This window comes from Balaenoptera physalus, assembly GCF_965194825.1.
Source record: "Balaenoptera physalus genome assembly, chromosome: 11".
NCBI classification, from domain to species: domain Eukaryota; kingdom Metazoa; phylum Chordata; class Mammalia; order Artiodactyla; family Balaenopteridae; genus Balaenoptera; species Balaenoptera physalus.
The window spans coordinates 23,829,394-23,848,168 of record NC_138896.1 but is presented as its reverse complement, the minus strand read 5'-3'; the positions used below and the strand labels follow the sequence as shown (position 1 = coordinate 23,848,168).

The 18,775-nt window shown below is 48.1% G+C and overlaps 2 protein-coding genes across 3 annotated transcripts; one reads left to right on the top strand and one right to left on the bottom strand.

Annotated features, from left to right (window-relative positions):
• Nucleotides 1–2: 2 nt before the first annotated feature.
• Nucleotides 3–4,728, bottom strand: MCCD1 (mitochondrial coiled-coil domain 1). The gene is made up of 2 exons (XM_082415523.1): nucleotides 1,026–4,728; nucleotides 3–505 (listed from the first exon to the last, which is right to left on the bottom strand). Exons 1-2 carry the CDS (start codon nucleotides 1,347–1,349, stop codon nucleotides 317–319), a joined length of 513 nt encoding a protein of 170 aa, XP_082271649.1. The 5' UTR covers nucleotides 1,350–4,728; the 3' UTR covers nucleotides 3–316.
• A 9,969-nt stretch (nucleotides 4,729–14,697) lies between these two features.
• On the top strand, nucleotides 14,698–18,377 carry LOC309638921 (BOLA class I histocompatibility antigen, alpha chain BL3-7-like). Of its 2 annotated transcripts, XM_082415457.1 has the most exons (8): nucleotides 14,835–15,083; nucleotides 15,381–15,650; nucleotides 15,851–16,126; nucleotides 16,748–17,023; nucleotides 17,139–17,249; nucleotides 17,680–17,712; nucleotides 17,853–17,900; nucleotides 18,064–18,377. In XM_082415457.1, the coding sequence occupies exons 1-8, from the start codon at nucleotides 15,011–15,013 to the stop codon at nucleotides 18,066–18,068; spliced, it is 1,092 nt and encodes a 363-aa protein (XP_082271583.1). In that variant the 5' UTR covers nucleotides 14,835–15,010; the 3' UTR covers nucleotides 18,069–18,377. The 2 variants fall into 2 exon arrangements, with proteins under 2 accessions (XP_082271582.1, XP_082271583.1); XM_082415456.1 differs by having other exon boundaries at nucleotides 14,698–15,083; nucleotides 17,853–18,152.
• The last annotated feature ends 398 nt before the right edge of the window (nucleotides 18,378–18,775 follow it).

Below are 18,775 nucleotides of genomic sequence, written 5' to 3'. Positions count from 1 at the left end.
TGTGGTGTCTGTAAGCGCTCCGTCCCTTTATTGGATTTGGGCTGAGGCTATTTTAGGGCATAATCCAGAGTAAATTCCTGTGGGGACTGTGTACACTGCTGTGGGGCGGAGGTCAGTAGGAGGTGTCAGACTGGGGGATGTTACTGAAAAGACTGCAGTGGCTTCTCACTACTTTCAAATTTCTGGCCCTTCGTGGTGGTTTCTTCCGTTTCCTTAGTGGCCTGGGAGAGGCTGGGATGTTTCTGATCAAAGGGCTGGGGAGGGTAGTGTGCAGTATTTCCAGTGTAGGAGGGTGAAGTGGCAACTGGTGGAAAGCTTAGGCGTCTTCTCCCAGGCTCTCTCTGTGTCTCCTCATCTGTTCCTTCAGCTTCTGGATCTTGAGCACCAGGGCCTGGGCTTCCCAGGCCCCCTCGTGCCCTTCGAGCAGGGCTTGGTACAGCTCCAACTGCTGCTCCAGCAGCTCCTCAGCTTGGGCCAGCTCAGCTGTGGGGCGGGGCCAGGGGTCCTGGGAGAGGAGGGTGTTAGGGAGAGAGCATCAGCCAGGGCAGGGGGCTGAGGCTCACTGCCTCCTTCCTGTTTTTCAGCCCCATTAGTTTAAGGTCATCTGTACTGCAATGCCAGCAGTACATCTGGACTGCTTCCTGTCTTAGGCATAGGCCTGGGGGGAGGGGGAAAGTTAGAGATCACAGCCCAGGGGCTGTAACTGGACTTCTGTGCGACGTATGGGAAGGGGAGGACTGGCTGTCCCAACCCCCCCTGAGAAATAATTAACTGTTGGATGAGGGGAAATGCCTGTTCAAGGACTTCGTGGACTGTGCAGGGAGGGAGGGGTGTAGGTAAAGGGTGCTCAGGTCTGGAGTGGGGTGGGGGTGCTGGGGAACTGAGGAACTAGGCAGCATGCTCTAGGGGTGGCGGTAGTGTCTGCATTCAGCTGGCCTGTGGTACAGGGTGAGATGGAGGGGGTTCCCTGCCCCCAGTACAAATTTGCCCTCACGCTCTCCACCCTCACTCTTGGCGCCACTTACCCTGGAAGGTGACGTCTGCCCAGTGCCTGTGGAGCTCGTCTTTTCTGTGCTTGCCTTGGGACCCTGGGAGCAGCACCTCCAGGAGCCCTGGAGTGCTGGGGGCCAGGATGGTAGGAGGAGGCGACGGCAGCAACTTCGGGAGAGCCAGGGCAAAGGGAGAACCATGGCTGGGGAGGCAAGGAGCTGTCTGAGCCACCCAACAGCCACCAGGAACTGGCTCGCTCCAGGCTGTGGCCTCGCTTCAGTGCCTGGCCCTGCCCCTGCCCTGCTCTGCTGCACCCACCCGCCTCCTAACCTGGCCCCAGACAGAGTCCAGGAACTCATGTTCCCTGGTGTGAGAATGTTCCTGCCAGGTTAGGCAGAACTTGCTTTAGAACTCTGGTCCCCAGCCTGCTGCATGTCTTGTGTCTGTTTTTCTTAGCACTGTGTGTTTTCTCATTCCTCTAAAATCTGCAAGGTAGAAATTGCATTACTGGTTGGCAGATGAGGAAATGCTCAGAGAATTTCATTCAGCACTTGCTCAATTCAGTAAGTATGGGCTGGGGCCAGCTCTGGGCCGGATGTGCTCAAGGCTCCACAGCTGGTTGGTGGAAAAGCCAGGAATATTCACCCCCAGGTCTACCTGACTTGAAAGCTCATACCCGTTGACCTGGCTCAAGTATTGCTTCTCCCTCTGTTTCCCTTTCCTCTTCTTACTGGCCCAGAGAGACCTTTTTCCTTGTCCCCGTTGTACCTTGCACATCGTCAGGGTTTACCTTCTCTGGTAAGTCTGGGCACTGTACACTGGTACCGGTTTCAAGGTTTGTTGAACTGGTGAGCCCTCCCATCAGATCTGCACTAGAACAAAAGCCTTGTGCACCCACTGTGTGAGCCTTAGGTATTCATATCGGACTTCCTGCAGTGTGTCCTGCGATGTCCTGTTGTGGATGGAGGGCACAGCCACACCTCTGTGGCTCAGAAGGGGGTGGATGGTTCCAGCTTCGACCTAGGAAAAGATAGGTCCTCGGACCTATCTTTTCCTAGGTCGAAGAAACTAACACATGCCTCAGAAAGCAAGGTTGCTGGAGAGTGGACAGCTGCTAACCAGCTTGCTATCTGGGACATCACACTGAATTTGCAGGGAAGATGGCCTCTGCCATGGTGTGGGGGTCCAGGAACCAGAGAGGAAGGCCTTCCTGCAGGTCAGTGGTTCTTGAACTTGAGAGGCTGAAGCACCTTTAGATGAGGTCAGAGACCTCACGTTCCCCATTAGCTGGCAGGTTCCCATTTTTCAGTGGAAAAAGAGAATCCCTGTAAAATTTTGGAAGAGAGAAGCTTTCCTTCTTGTCTCTCAGTGATAGGGTTATACATGGTTCATTTTTGAACTGCAATGTATGCACAGGCTAAAGTCTTACGTATTGGGACATAAGAGGCCCAAACTACTGTTGTTACAGTTAAGGGAAACTAGTATACGATTAAACAGCCCACAACATTCAACATTGAAGTGAAACTAACCACATTTATAAATTAAAAGCAAGATTAGCAGCTGTTAAGAAAATAAATGAAACTTGTGTAAGGCAATCTGAATGATGCGCAAATAACGAAGTATCCTTCCTGAAGATTAGACATTTCAACCATCTGAGTTTTTATTTATTTATTTGGCTACACTGTGTCTTAATTGAGGCATGTGGGATCTTAGTTGTGGCATGCAGGATCTAGTTCCCTGACCAGGGATTGAACCTGGGCCCCCTGCATTGGGAGCATGGAGTCTTAACCACTGGACCACCAGGGAGGTCCCAACCATCTGAGTTTCTGTTTCAGGTTATGAACTCCAAAATGGACTAACATCCAATAACTTGTAGTGTGCAGTCCTAAGCTGTGAATTGTAATAGAGTCTGTGGATTTGGCTTTGTTCGTCTGTGAGAACTAAAGAAAAGGCTGGTATTTGGATCAGTTCAAATCTATTGGATGAGCTGTGGATCTCATAGTCATGGAAATAAAGGGATGAAGATAGATAAATGTAAACCTAGATTTGTTACTGTGTATATTTATTTTTGTTATTCCTGTATCTAATAGTCTTTCTTTCTTTATATAATAAGTTTTATTTATGTTTAGTAGTCTTTTTTAAAATTATTTATTTTTATTTATTTATTTTTGGCTGCATTGAGTCTTCGTTGCTGTGCATGGGCTTTTTTCTAGTTGCAGCGAACAGGGGCTACTCTTTGTTGCGGTGGTGCGTGGGCTTCTCATTGCAGTGGCTTCTCTTTTTGCGGAGCATGGGCTCTAGGTGCGCGGGCTTCAGTAGTTGTGGCACATGGGCTCAGTAGTTGTGGCTCTTGGGCTCTAGAGCGCAGGCTCAGTAGTTGTAGTGCATGGGCTTAGTTGCTCTGTGGCATATGGGATCTTCCTGGACCAGGGCTTGAAACTGTGTCACCTGCATTGGCAGGCAGATTCTTAACCACTGTGCCACCAGGGAAAACTTGCATTTATTTTAAATGAAAAAATTTTTATTGAGGTATAGTTGATTTGCAATATTATGTTAGTTTCAGGTGTACAACATAGTGATCCAAAATTTTTATAGATTATATTCAATTTAAAGTTGTTACAAAGTAACGGCTATTTTTCCTTTGCTGTATAATACATCCTCGTAGCTTATTTATTTTATACATAGTAGTTTGTACCTCTTATTCCCTTACCCCTATCTTGCCCCTCCCCGTTTCCCTCTCTGCATTGGTAGCCACTAGTTTGTTTCTATACCTGCTGTTTCTGTTTTGCTATATTCATTCGTTTGTTTTATTTTTAAAATTCTACATATAAGTGATAACATACAGTATTTGTCTTTCTCTGACTTATTTCACTAAACATAATACCCTCCAGGGTCATCCACGTTGTTGTAAATGGCAAATTTTCATTATTTTTAATGGCTGAATAGTATTCCATTCATCTGTTGATGAACACTTAGGTTGCTTCCATATCTTGGCAATTGTAAGTAGTGATGCTCTGAACAGTGGGGCGCATGTATCTTTTTGAATTAGTGTTTTCATTTTCTTTTTTTTTAATTGGAGTATAGTTGCTTTACCATGTTGTGTTAGTTTCTGCTGTACAGCAAAGTGAATCAGCCACACGTATATATATATCTCCCCTATTCCTTGGATTTCCTTCCCTTTTAGGTTACCACAGAGCATTGAGTGTTTTCATCTTCTTTTTTAAAAATAATTAATTAATTAATTTGGTTGCGCTGGGTCTTAGTTGCGGCAGGCAGGCTCTTTAGTTGCAGCTCACGGGCTCCTTAGTTGTGGCACACGGGCTCCCCAGTTGTGGCATGCGAACTCTTAGTTGTGGCATGCATGTGGGATCTAGTTCCCTGACCAGGGATCGAACCCGGACCCCCTGCATTGGGAGCTCGGAGTCTTATCCACTGTGCCACCAGGGAAGTCCCCATATGGTAGTTCTATTTTTAGCTTTTTGAGGATACTCTTTTCCACAGTGGCTGTACCAATTTACATTCCCATCAACAGCATACAAGTGTTCCCTTCTCTTCACATCCTCACTAACATTAGTTATTTGTTGACTTTTTGATAATAGTTATTTTGACAGGTATGAGGTGATAGCTTATGGTGGCTTTGATCTGCATTTCTCTGATGATTAGCAGTGTTGAACATCTTTTCATGTGCCGGTTGGCCATCTGTATGTCTTCTTTGGAAAAATGTCTATTCAGGTCTTCTGACCATTTTTTAATTGGATTGTTTGTTTTTTGATGTTGAGTTGTATGAGCTGTTTATGTTTTATATATTAACCCCTTATCAGTCACATCAATATTTTCTCCCATTCGTTAGGTTGTTTTTTTATTTTGTTGATGGTTTCATTTCCTCTGCAAAAGCTTATGAGTTTTGGACTTCCCTGGTGGCGCAGTGGTTAAGAATCTGCCTGCCAATGCAGGGGACACGGGTTCGAGCCCTGGTCTGGGAAGATCCCGCATGCTGCGGAGCAACTAAGCCCATGTGCCACTACTACTGAGCCTGTGCTCTAGAGCCCGTGAACTACAACTACTGAGCCTGTGCGCCACAACTACTGAAGCCCGCACGCCTAGAGCCTGTGCTCCGCAACAAGAGAAGCCACCTCAACGGGAAGCCCGTGCACCACAACGAAGAGTAACCCCCACTCGCTGCAACTGAGAAAGCCTGCACATAGCAATGAAGACCCAATGCAGCCAAAAATAAATAAATAAATAAATATTTTTTTGAAAAAAAGCTTATGAGTTTTGGGACTTCCCTGGTGGTCCAGTGGCTAAGACTCTGTGTTCCCAATGCAGGGAGCCTGAGTTCGATCCCTGGTCGGGGAATTAGATCCCACATGCTGCAACTAAGAGTTCGCATGCTGCAACTAAAGATCCCGCATGCCACAATGAAGACTGAAGATCTGGCGTGCCGCAACTAAGACATGGCGCAGCTAAAAAGATAAATAAATATTAAAAAAAAAAAAAAAGCTTATGAGTTTTGGGAATTCCCTGGCAGTCCAGTGGTTAGGACTCGGTGCTTTCACTGCTGCCACTCGGCGTGACCAAAAAAAAAAAAAAAAAGAGCTTATGAGAGTTTAATTAGGTCCCACATGGTTATTTTTGCTTTTGTTTTGTTTCCTTTGCCTTAGGAGACAGATCTGAAAAAATATTGCTACTATTTATGTCGGAGGGTGTTCTGCCTGTCTTCTCTTCTAGAAGTTTTATTGTTTCAGGTCTTACATTTAGGTCTTAAATCCATTTTGAGTTTTTTTTTATATATGGTATGAGGAAATTTTCTAATCTCATTCTTTTACACGTAGCTGTCAGTTTTCCCATCACCACTTGTTGAAGAGACTGTCTTTTTTCCATTGTATATTCTTGCCTCCTTAGTTGTAGATGAACTGACTAGATGTGTGAGTTTATTATGTGTCTGTTTTTGTGCCAGTACTATGCTGTTTTGATTACTGTAGTTTTGCAGAATAATCTGAAATGAGGGAGCATGATACCTCCAGCTTTGATCTTTTTTCTCAAGATTGCTTTGGCAGTTTCGGGTCTTTTGTGGTCCATATAAATTTTAGGATTATTTGTTCTAGTTCTGTGTGTCCCATAGATTTTGGATCATTATGTTTTTGTTTCAATAGTCTCTAGGTATTTTTAAATTTTTCCTTTGATTTCTTCAGTGATCCATTAGCATGTTGTTTAGCTTCCATGTGTTTGTGTTTCTTGCAGATTTTTTCTTGTAGTTGATTTCTGGTCTCCTTTGTTGCCTCATTTTGGCTAACTTGCTGTTTTTGTTTCTATGTATCTGATAGATTGGTTACATTTCCTGATCTTGGAAAAGTGGCCTTTTGTAGGAGACATTATGCATCCCAGCTGTGCACTCCTCTCTGGTCACCAGAGCTACATGCTCTAGGGGTGCCCCCTATGTGGACTGTGTGAGTCCTTCTGTTGTGGTGGGCTGACTACTGTGGACCGTCTGGTAGGCGTGGCTGACCCCTGGTCTTGTTGATTGCCAGGCCTTGCCTTGTGCAGAAGCTGATGGCTGCTGTTTGGCAGGGCTGGGTCATGAGGTAGCTTGTGTGGGATCCCAGGGGCTCCTGGGGCTAAAGCTGGCTCACTGGTGGTCAGATCCAGGTTCGGGGGTGGGGGGTGGTTGTGGATTCGGGTTCCTGGATCTAGTGTTGGTCTGCTGATGAGTGGGGCTGAATCCTGGGGTGGCTGGCTGAGGAGTCTAAGGTATCCCAAAGCTGGTGTTGGCCTGCTGGTGGGTGGGGCCGGGGCATGGGGGATCCCAGGGCTTGTGCCCGCTCACTGGGAGGTGGAGCTGGGTCCTGGGGTCTCTGATTGCGGGACCCTAGGGGTCCCAAAGATGGTGTCAACTTGCTGGTGGATGGGGCTGGATCTCAGGGCAGCAGGCTGATGGGTCCAAGGTGTCCCAGAGCAGGAGTTAACCTGCTGGTGGGCAGGGCTGGGGCTTAGGAAGTCCCGGGACTGGTGCCAGCCTGCTGGTGTGTTGGCTGGGTCCTGACAATGCAGGCTGCGGGGCTGTGTTGGTCCCTGGGCCAGTGTCCACCTGTTGGTGGGTGGGGTTGGGGTCCGGATGATTCCAGGGCTGGTGCCCACTCACCAGTGGGTGAAACTGGGCCCTGGGGCTAGTGCTGGCTCACTGGCTGGCAAAGCCAGGACCTGGGTTCTCTGGCTGCTGGGCCCAGGTATCCCAGAACTGGTGTTGTATTGCTGGTGGATGGCACTGAGGCCCAGCAGGACCTGGGGCTGGCATCGCCCTGCTGGTTGGTGGGCTGGGTCCTGCCCTGTCAGACTCGGGGCTGTGGTGGTCCTGGGGGTGGTATCCATTCACTGGTGGGGGCAGTTGAGGTTTAGTGGGTTCTGGTGTTGGTGCCTGCTGATTGATATGTGAGGCTGGTCCCGAGGCTGGTATTGACTTGCTGGTGGATAGTGCTGGGGCCCAGAGTGTCCTGGGGCTGGTGCCTGCCCAGTGATGGGTGGAGCTGGGTCCAGGGGTTTCGGGCTGCAGGGCCTTGGGAATCTTAGGTCTAGTGCTTGCACACTTGTGTGTGGGGCTGGCTCCTGGGCCCTCTGGTGGACAGGGCCATGTCTAAGGGTGGCTGTGAGCTCAAGGAGTTTAAGGCAGCCTGCCTGGGAGCTCATATCCCTTCATTCTCACCGCCACCCCCCACCCAACACGTAATGATCCTTTTGAGGTCTGTGCAGCGTTGCATTGCCCTGGCCCGCCTCCTAGTGGAGCAAAACTTCCCAGCCATTGCCATCCACTGTGGGATGCCCCAGGAGAAGAGGTGAGTCAGAGATGGGGAAGATGCTCTGTGTCCTTGCGAGGAAAAGAGGCCATTAAAAGAAGGGACTTTCAACATTTTTCTGCTTTCATTTCTCACAAAGGCTTTCTCAGTATCAACAGTTTAAAGATTTTCAACTGTGAATTCTTGTGGCTACCAACCTGTTCAGCCGAGGCATGGACATTGAGCAGGTGAACATTGACTTTAGAATTCCGACACCTTCCCCTGAATGTTCAACTTGTCAGCATTAGAGACCAATACCGGGCCCTGATATAGCACTATCTCTTGAGTGACCAACTAGCTGCTAATTGACAAATTGACTTGCTTTCTGTCCTCTCCATCCTTGCAGGGCCAGAGGTTCATCTTCACTGGGACAGACACCTATTCCATGTACGGATCTTCTTTTCCAGTCCTCAGAACTTTAGCCAGCACCGCTACCTGGTGGCCATTGAAATTCCTGATGCACAGACTTGGAATTGCTCTTAGCAGAGTATCCGACCAGGGGCCAGCTTCACAGTGAAGGAGGTGCAGGCTGGGCCATGACCATGAGATCCACCTGTCATATCACAATCTGCACCACCCAGGGGCTGCTGGCCACACAGAATGCTGGACAGGCCTTCTGAAGATGCAACTAAAGCTCCAGCTTTGAGGAAACATCTTGAAGGGATGGAGTTACATCTTTCTGGATGCAGTGTATTATTAAATCAGAGACCTTTATATAGTGCCATGTTCTCAATAGGAAAATAAGGTGGGTCCAGGACCAAGGTTTGGAAACAGGTGTCACTCCATTTACCATTACTTCCAATCACCCACTGGGGGATTTTACACTTCCTGCCTTCACATCTCCACAGGGTTGGAGGTCCTGGTTCTCGAAAGGGGCACTCTTATAAGGTATACCACAAGGATACCATGGAACTACACCTCTACACATTACTGTTGCCACCAGGGAAGTCTGGACTCCATGTGCCCAGAGACCAGCAGGTGAGAAGAGGAGTTCCCTCTTCTCGAGGCAGGAGTAATTTACCCTAATCTGCAGAAAGGGGTGGAGCTACTATCACACAATGAGGGCAGGAGGAATCCATTCAGAAGTGGTGGTAGACTGGGCGCTTCCTGGTTCTCTCACGTTCCCTGTAATTTGAACAGACAAATGCAGCAACCCAGCCTGAGAAAGGCTGCTCAAGCTGTCATGACAGAATACCATCGGCTGGGAGACTTAAAAACAGAAATTAATTTGCTCACAGTTCTGGAGGCTGGAAGTCCAAGATCAAGATGCCAGCAGGGTTAGTGTCTGGTGGGGCCTCTCTTCCTGGCTTGCAGACAGTGACCTTCTCACAGCCTTTCCTCTGTGAGCACAGGGGAATTGAAAAAGAGAGAGACGGAATTCCCTGGTGGTCCAGTGGTTAGGACTCCATACTTTCACTGCCGAGGGCCCGGGTTTGATCCCTGGTCGGGGAACTAAGATCCCACAAGCCACTCGGTATGGCCACACCACCACCCCAACCAAAAAAAAAAGAAAACAAAAAGGCTATCTCTGGTGTCTCTTGCTCTTCTTATAAAGACACCAGTCCTATCATATTAGGGCTCCATCCTTATGATCTTGTTTAGCCTTAATTACCTCCTTAAAGGCTTTATCTTTAAATAGAGTCTCATTGGTCTTTAGGTCTTCAACATAAGAATTTGGTTGGGAGGGATGTAATTAAGTCCAATAACAGAAGTGTTTGATTTCCAGAGGCCCAGACCCATCAGGTGTGAAGGTTTGGGTCACACTCCCAGGTAAGGCACAGGGCCCATGCTCCTGTGCTCTGAAATCTATGGCAGCGTTTGTGCGGAGGCCCTGCTTCCCGTGGGCTGTTCCCAGACAGTAACTGGTCACAGCAGGGACACTATGGGAGGCTCATTCCTGGGAGACATGGGACTCCTCTGATGACCAACTGTGACTTGAGGACTCCCTCTGGCGTTGCTTAACTTCGCTTAGATTGTTTTTGGTGGTCTTGGATAGTCCAGGAAACCTCTCCTTCTGTCCATCACTTTCGATCAGAGTTGCATCTTGGTCTGCTGACTCTCATCTTTTCTGGTTCCCTCTCCATATTCTCTGACAGATGTTTAATAAAATTCTGCTGAATTTAATCCTATTTTGGCATTTGTTTCTTGGAGGACTGGGACTAACAAAATAATTTCCATCTGTATACCAACAACCTGTTTACTTATTCCATCTTGTAAAATCCTTCTCTTTATCCAACTTCTCCTACCAGCATCTGTTCCATTTTGCTTGTTTCGTATTATCTCTTTGAGGTGATAGATGTTTGGTTTTTTAAAAATTGAAGTGTAGTTAAGTTACAATGTTGTGTTAGTTTCAAGTGTACAGCAAAGTGATTCAGTAAATACATATATATTGATAAATATTCTTTTTCAGATTCTTTTCTATTATAGGTTATTACAAGATATTGAATATAATTCCTTGTGCTATTAGATCACTGTTTACCTATTTTATATATAGTAGTGTGTATATGTTAATCCCAAACTCCTAATTTATATCCCCCCCCACCCACTTTTGCCTTTGGTAACCGGAAGTTTGTTTTCTATGTCTGTGAGCCTATTTCTGTTTTGTAAATAAGCTCATTTGTATCATTTTTTTTAAGATTCCACATATAAGTGATACCATTTGATATTTGTCTTTCTCTGTCTGACTAACTATAGATGTTTGCTGTTTTAAGCTGCTAAGATTTAGAAGTAGTTTGATACACAGCAATAGATAACTAACAAAGCTCTCTTAAGTCTCTATTATTCTATAGGTATTGCCTAAATCTGTTTGATCTCCTTTCACCTTGAAAATGTTATTTATACTCATTTCCAAATCCTCTCTTCCTCTTCTTTCTTTTTTTTTTCCTTTTTTTCCCCTCTTCTTTCTTTTACTTTTATTTTCTTTTGTCTTTTCTCCTTCCCCCTTGCTTTCTTCCTTCTCGCCTCTCCTCCTTCCTTTATTCTTATTACTGGATGTTTCAAACACATAAAATAATACTATGTGGTTATACTGAAAGGAAGCATTATCTGTATATGCTAAAATTATAATGCCAAGGTATATGGAATAAAAGTAAAATAAAGGAAGAAAAGAAAATGCGTGGGTGATTCTGCAAACAAGGAAGTGACTTTCAACTCCTATTTCCTTTCCTTAAGCTGAGTTTGTTAGTTTCTTTTTAAAAAATATTTATTTATTTATTTGGCTGCATCGGGTCTTAGTTGCGGCATGCGGGCTCTTCGTTGCGGCACGCAGGCTTCTCACTAGTTGTGGCACGCGGGCTCCAGAGCTTGCGGGCTCAGTAGTTGCAGCGTGTGGGCTCTCCAGTTGTGGCGCAGGCTCAGTAGTTGCAGCACGCTTAGTTGCCCTGTGGCATGTGGGATCCTAGTTCCCAGCCAGGGGTTGAACCCATGTCCCCTGCATTGGAAGGTGGATTCTTAACCACTGGACCACCAAGGAAGTCCCAAGCTGAGTTTGTTTCATTTTCAGAGCAAACACATCAGCTCCATGAACTCTTACACATTTCTGGTAAAAGCTTAAGTTGGTACTAGCACTTTTTTTAAAATTTATGTTTTTACTGAAGTATAGTTGATTTACAATGTTGTGTTGGGTACGAGCACTTTGGAAATCAAAATAGCATTATCTAGTATGGTTAAAGTGTATATACCATATACTCCCGTATTTGATTTTTTAAATCCTGAAAAAATATTTAATTTTAATTTTGGTTTTAGCACATACATGAATGCTTTGATGCTCCTCCCTTCCAAAGGTGGAGCTTAATTTTCTCCTCCTGAGTGTGGGCTGCACTTAATGACTCACTTCTACCTGATAGAGTAATGCTGATGTAATGGTGTATGACACTGGGTCTAGGACATAAAACTCACTTCAGCTTCCATCTTTGTTGCTCTCTCGCTCAGATCACTTGCTCTGGGGGAAGCCAGCTGCCATGTCATAAGCAGCCCTATGGAAAGGTCCATGTGGCTGCAAATTGAGGCCCTCTTCCAAGAGCCGTACGAGTGAGCCGTGTTTCATGTGAATCCTGCAGCCCTAGTCAAGCCATCAGATGATGCAGCCCTGGTTGACAACTTGATTGTCTCCTTTAGAGAGGCCCAGAGCCAGAAACACTCTGGGAGATAATAAATGTTTGTTGTTTTGAGCAGCTAAGTTTTGAATAATTTATTTTGCAGCAGTAGGTAACTAATATAGTGTCTCAGAAGGAAAATAAATTATTGTACTTTAATTTTTGTTTGCTCTAAATTAATTATAAGATATTAAACATGTCATTTGGTTTTAAGATTTAAGAAGAATTTCCTTCTTAAATGGCTAATAGGATTTTTTTTTTTTTTTTTTTTTTAATTTTGGTTGCGCTGGGTCTTTGTTGTGGCACACGGGCTCTTCCTTGCGGTGCTCAGGCTTTCTCTAGTTGCTGTGCGCGGGCTTCTCTTGTTTCGGCCTCTCTAGCACGGGCTTAGTTGCCCCGTGGCATGTGGGATCCTAGTTTCCCAACCAGGGATTGAACCTGCATCCTCTGCATTGGAAGGCAGATTCTCAACCACTGGACCACCAGGGAAGTCCCAATAGGATGTATTTCATTACTATTCAAACACTCTATTAACTTGAACTTCAGTTTCTAGCTGTGACCCAATTAAACACAAAAGGAAGAACCAAGCCATGATAGGCAGATTCTATGAAGGACTTCTAATAACCACCCCCCTGGTTATTCACCTTGCTCACAGTTATTCAACCAAACACTAATGTAGGCTCTGCTGTGGGGATGGGGTGGAAGCCAGCCAGGAAAGGCAGCAGGAAGAGAGCACCACAAAGGGTAGCAGGGATCCTCAGCTCCCCAAGGATCCCACATGGCCAGAATTTTTTTCTTTTGTCCCAGGCTGTGTGGCCTGCGGGGTCTTAGTTCCCTGACCAGGGATTGAACCCAAGCTACGGCAGTGAAGGTGCCCAGTCCTAACCACTGGACCACCAGGGAACTCCCCGGATTTTTAATAAATATATATCTACAGGCTTAGCAGGATATTCTTTGCAGATAGCATTTACTACATTCTGTGGGGCTGCATAAAACCAGTTGCCTTGCAGTGTTAATCAGGGTAAAGAAAATAATACCAAGTGCCCCGACAAAATATGTACGTTCCTTAGGTGTTAATCATAAACATATGCAATGCATGAATGTTGGTGAAGGGCATTTTGACTGCATTGAATACTTGCACCTTTGGGGTGATTAAAATTTGCACAGTCTTCTAGTTGAAATACACAGTAACACATTGTGCTTCCATGTATTGAAGATATTATGTCCAGGATCTGTAGGGAAGGAAAACTTTTCCTTTCTTTCCTTCTAGGTTCTTTGGCTGGTCTAATAATTAAATTGACATAAGACAGATTAGCAGGAGAAAATAAACTTAATTTCATATGTATGGGAGTTCATAGACATATGAGACCCAAGTGACCAAAACAGGCAGCTTTTATACCTTTTAGACAAACAATAAAAATTTGAAGAACTGACAAGACAAAGAAATTGGGCCTTGGGGCAGTAAATTAGTGAAGTAAGAAGTTTCCTTTAAACAGCCTTCTTGGCCCTAAATTCCCTACCTCTGGTGTTAAGGTTGCCTTCTACCCTCCTGGTACAGGGAGGGTACCTTTGACATGCGAGATTTACTTCCTGCTTTCAAGGAGACAAAGGGCGGTCAGAATGTCCTTCTTGCATTGCTGTTTCCTAAGTAACTGTTAATGAAAATTCAATTAACTATCAAGTTAAGAAGAAAAAAGGGAATTTTATTTGAGCGAAACTGAGGATTATAACCTGGGAAGCAGATTTTCGGAAAGCTCTGAGAACTGTTCTGCCTGTTCGAAGTCAAAGGCACAGTCACATACATTTTCGAGACAAAGGATCATACATCAAAATGACATACTGATATTTTACACAAAGTTCACCAAGGGTACATAGTCCAGGTAAGTACGTACAAAGCGTACAAGTGAGCAGCAAGTCACCATGACCCCCTACAGAGCTGGGAAAGAATGCTATTCTTTTAAGAAGTTACACTGCTAGCGTCCGAAGAAAAAAAGAAAGTTGATCTTTATGGTTGAGCAGGCACTCCCATCTTTGAGGAAGTTTGGTTAATGTGTAATGGGAACACACACGGCACATTAGAGAGGGAGGGAGGAGGCCCAAGCAAGCACAGAGAGAGAATTTTATGTTTAATTTTTTCTTGTCTTGCCTTAAAATATAAATTTTATTTCATCATAACTTCAGTTCAAAATAATCAATATGCCAAAATGATATATTTTGGGGTGGTATTTTTCTGCTCCTCTTCAACTCACACAAACTCAGGGATATGGAATGAAGACAATTTTAAAACACAGCAACACAGGAGACACTGATACATGGTTTGGGAAAGTAAAATTTAGGAGCTTTGTGAGTATGATTGGAAGTGCTATTTAGACACATTTCTATATTGGTAAGGGCCAAAATCAGTTTTACAGATTAGATTCCTGATGTTTGTGGATCATCAAGATTGTGCTCCCCGCTATAGTTAACAAACACAAAGGAAACTGATCCATATGGGAATCTCTCTGGTGTTTTCAGGAACAACTTCTCCAGGTTTAAAGCACAAAACCCCTGTTCCTCCACCTCCATTCCGAGGGAGACCTCACTCTCTGGCATCAAGGTCCCTAGCGGGTGAGTTTTCTTCTAGAAGAGTCCAAGGGGTGAGAGATAAGGGGTGAGAGGCAGATGGTCCTGTTCAGCCACGATGGTTTCAGAAAGAACACTGGAGGAAAAACTGGCTGAGCCCAATCTGGGCATGGCTTCTTGGTTTCCTCAGACAGCCCCTGGGTCAGGACTCAGAGAGACAATGTGACGAAGAGCACTCGGTGCAGGAGGAGCGGGATCAGAGCAAAGTCCCAGAACTCGAGTGTGGCTCACAGGGTCTCTCTGAGGGCGGTGTCTGGGGCGGGGACTCTCCGTGTTGGGGATTCTTCATCTCCCCTGAGTTTCACTTTCTCTCTCACAGCCTGTGTCGAACCCTCCTGACTGGATACTCATGACGACGCCCCAGTCCTCACTCCCATTGCGTGTCCGGTTTCTAGAAGCCAATCGGCGTCCCCGCGGTTCCCGGTTACGAAGTTTCCACCGACCCGCCGGAACTCAGCGTCTCCTCAGACCCCGAGGATGCGGGTCATGGCGCCGCGAACCCTCCTCCTGCTGCTCTCGGGGGCCCTGGCCCTAACCGAGACCTGGGCGGGTGAGTGCGGGGTCGGGAGGGAACGGCCTCTGCGGGGAGGAGCGAGGGGACCGCCTGGCTGGGGGGCAAGACCCGGGGGGAGGGGAGGAGCAATTCCGCAACTCTCCGCCCACACCCTCACCTCGCCGCCCAGCTCTGGCCGCTCCCCTGTCCCTTCCAGTGCCCTACACCCTCCTCTCACCCATTCAGGTCTCACGCCGCCCCTTGCCCCCCACCCCCCAGACCCCACCACCTCGGACCCGGGGACCCGCGCCGGGAGGAGGATCGGACCGGGTGTCACCCCTCCCCCGCCCCCAGGCTCCCACTCCCTGAGGTATTTCCACACTGGGGTGTCCCGGCCCGGCCGCGGGGAGCCCCGCTTCATCGCCGTCGGCTACGTGGACGACACGCAGTTCGTGCGGTTCGACAGCGACGCCCCGAATCCGAGGAAGGAGCCGCGGGCGCCGTGGGTGGAGCAGGAGGGGCCGGAGTATTGGGAGGAGGAGACGCGGATCTCCAAGGACGACGCACAGACTTTCCGAGCGAACCTGAACATCCTGCGCGGCTACTACAACCAGAGCGAGGCCGGTGAGCGACGCGGGACCGGGTCCGGGTCACGACCCCCATCCCCAGGGACGGGCCGGCGTCGCCCTGAGTCTCCGGGTCCGAGGGTCACCCCAACATTGCGGGACCCCCCGGTCCCCGACCCGGGAACAGGCCGCGGGGACTTTACCCGGTTTCATTTTCAGTTTGGGTTTAATCACTGCGGCTGGTCGGGGCGGGGTCAGGGTCTCACACCCTCCAGGAGATGTACGGCTGCGACGTGGGGCCGGACGGTCGCCTCCTCCGCGGATACAGACAGTTCGCCTACGACGGCGCCGATTACATCGCCCTGAACGAGGACCTGCGCTCCTGGACCGCGGCCGACGAGCCGGCTCAGATCACCAAGCGCAAGTTTGAGACGGTTGGTGCTGCGGAGCGCAACAGAGCCTACCTGGACGGGGCATGCGTAGAGGCGCTCCTCAGATACCTGAAGACCGGGAAGAACACGCTGCAGCGCGCAGGTACGAGGAGCCGCGGGGCCTCCCTGGTCTCCCCTCGGGCTGGAGCTGGCTTCGCACAAGGAGAGGAAATGGGGTCCCTGTGGGAACACCGCCCCAACTTCTTGTCGGGAGAGGGAGGAATCCGCCCAGGTTTTCATATTCTGTACAAGACAGTGACTCGCCGGTGGCCTCACTTCTCTGAAAGACAGTTAAGGAATCCAGTCTCTTTGGGGAAGAAGCCGGAAACCATCCCTGAAATAACTGATCATCGGTGCCCTTTGACCCTGACCCCCATCTTGTGAACCATGACTTTCTCTCTCAAGGCCTGTTCTCAGCCTGAGGACATCTTAGGAGGCTTGACTCCAGCTTTTCTGAGTCATTCAGCCTCCACCAAAGACAGGACCATTACTCTGTATTCTCCCCTTTACATGGAGCCTCCTACCTTGGCTTTCATCCTTATTCTAGAACTTTCCAAGGACTGGGAGATTTTCCCAGACCCCGGAGTCCAGGCCTGTGTCTGGTGTTTGTGCTCGTTATTTTCAAACCCACTGTGCTGTCCATTCTCAGGATGGTCACATGATGCTGCTTTAGTGGCCCATGAAGGTAACACTAAGTGTGAATTTTCTGATTCTTCCTCCTCAGATCCTCCAAAGACACATGTGACCCATCGCCCCATCTCTGACCGTGAGGTCACCCTGAGGTGCTGGGCCCTGGGCTTCTACCCTGAGGAGATTTCACTGACCTGGCAACGTGATGGAGAGGATCAGATCCAGGACATGGAGCTTGTGGAGACCAGGCCTTCAGGGGATGGAACCTTCCAGAAGTGGGCGGCCCTGGTGGTGCCTTCTGGAGAGGAGCAGAGATACACGTGCCATGTGCAGCACGAGGGGCTTCAGGAGCCTCTCACCCTGAGATGGGGTAAGGAGGGAGATGGGAGATGGAGCTTCTCAGATAAAGCAGGAGCCCTTCTGGACACGTTCAACAAGGTCGGGATTCAAGCCTGAGGTCAGGGCCCCTTCCCTTTCCTCCACAGAACCTCCTCAGCCCACCGTCCCCATCATGGGCCTCATTGTTGGCCTGGTTCTCTTGGTGGTCACTGGAGCCGTGGTGGCTGGAGCTGTGATCTGGAGGAAGAAGCACTCAGGTAGGGAAGGGAGGGAGGGATCTGAGTTTTCTTGTCTCACTGGGGGGTTTCAAGCCCAGGTAGAAGTTTGCCTGCCTCATAACTGGAAAGTACCCTACACACACATGTGGAATATGGAGCTGAGTGCTAACACTTACCCTTTTGTAAAGTACATGTGAAAATGAAAGACAGATTTTTCACCTTCATAATTCCAGTTGGGGGCCTGTTTCTCAGCACTTGAAGGTCAGAGGGGGAAGGTCCCGCTAAGGACAGAGTCCCAGGAGGGCAGCTGGTCCAGTCCCCCCACATCTCCTTTCTTCATGTTCCTGCTCCTGTCCTGGATTTTGGTTACAGTTCTGGAAAGTTCTCTGTGGTCCAGGACTAGGGGGTTCCTCTAGGATCTCAACTCAGTCTTTTCCCTGGCCTCTCACGTGATGTTTTCTTCTTACAGGTGAAAAAGGAGGGAGCTACGCTCAGGCTGCAAGTGAGTATGGAGGGGGTGTGATTCCTGAGACCCTTGTGAGGGTGCAGAGAGGAGGCCATGGGGGGCTCACCCTCCTAAAGTTCCTTCTCTAGTTTCTCTCCTGTGGGTTCTGACCACGTCCTGGTTTTGTTCTCCCCCAGGCAGTGACAGTGCCCAGGGCTCTAATGTGTCTCTCACGGATCCTAAAGGTGAGACCCTGGAGGGCCTCAATTGGGAGAGGTGTTGGGGCCGAGGGGATTCCCCGGGTGGTGGGGATCTTTGAGTGGGACATTTGACCATGTGGGGGGCTGTTGGGAAGGTCAGTACTTACATGATTGACCTGAATTTGTTCATGATTATTTTCTTTCACAGTGTGAGACAGCAACCTCGTGGGGACTGAGTGATGCACGGTCCCACTTTGTGGCTTCAGATCCCGTGACTCTTCTTTCTGCAGCTGCATCTGAATGTGTCTGTGTTCCTCGTAGCATAATGTGAGGAGGTGGGGAGACTGGCCCACCCCTGCCCACCACGACCCCTCCCCACCCTGACCTGTGTTCTCTTCCCTGATCCACTTGCCTGTTCCAGCAGAGGCAGGGCTGGGCCACCTCAATCCCTGTCTTAACTTCGTGTTGCACTGAGTAATAATGTCTTATATCCTTATTGAAAATAAAATCCATATATATGAATTTGTTTTTTTTCTAATTCCTGCCATGAGGGGTTGATGGGATAATAAAGGAGAGGATTCCTAAAGTTTGAGAGAGGAAATAAATGGAAGCACTGAGAACCTTCCAGAATCCGTGTGCTTGCTGTGCTCTGTCTGTCGCAGGTGGGACAGGAGGAGGATGTGAGGAGCCGAGCGTGGACGCGGCCTGTGCCCACTCCGTGCTCACTGCATCGTGGGCTTTGATGTGGTCACTCCTGGTCACATCTTCTCAGCTCCTTTGTCCTTGTCCCTTCAGTAGAACTTTGTCCCACCAGGAGCTGTGATCTCAGAGGAAGTCACCAGGTCAGCCTCGGCTCAGGCCTGTGTCCAGTCCTCATCCCCCATCTTTTGGGTGTTATTTGTTGTTTCTTTGTTTCTTTA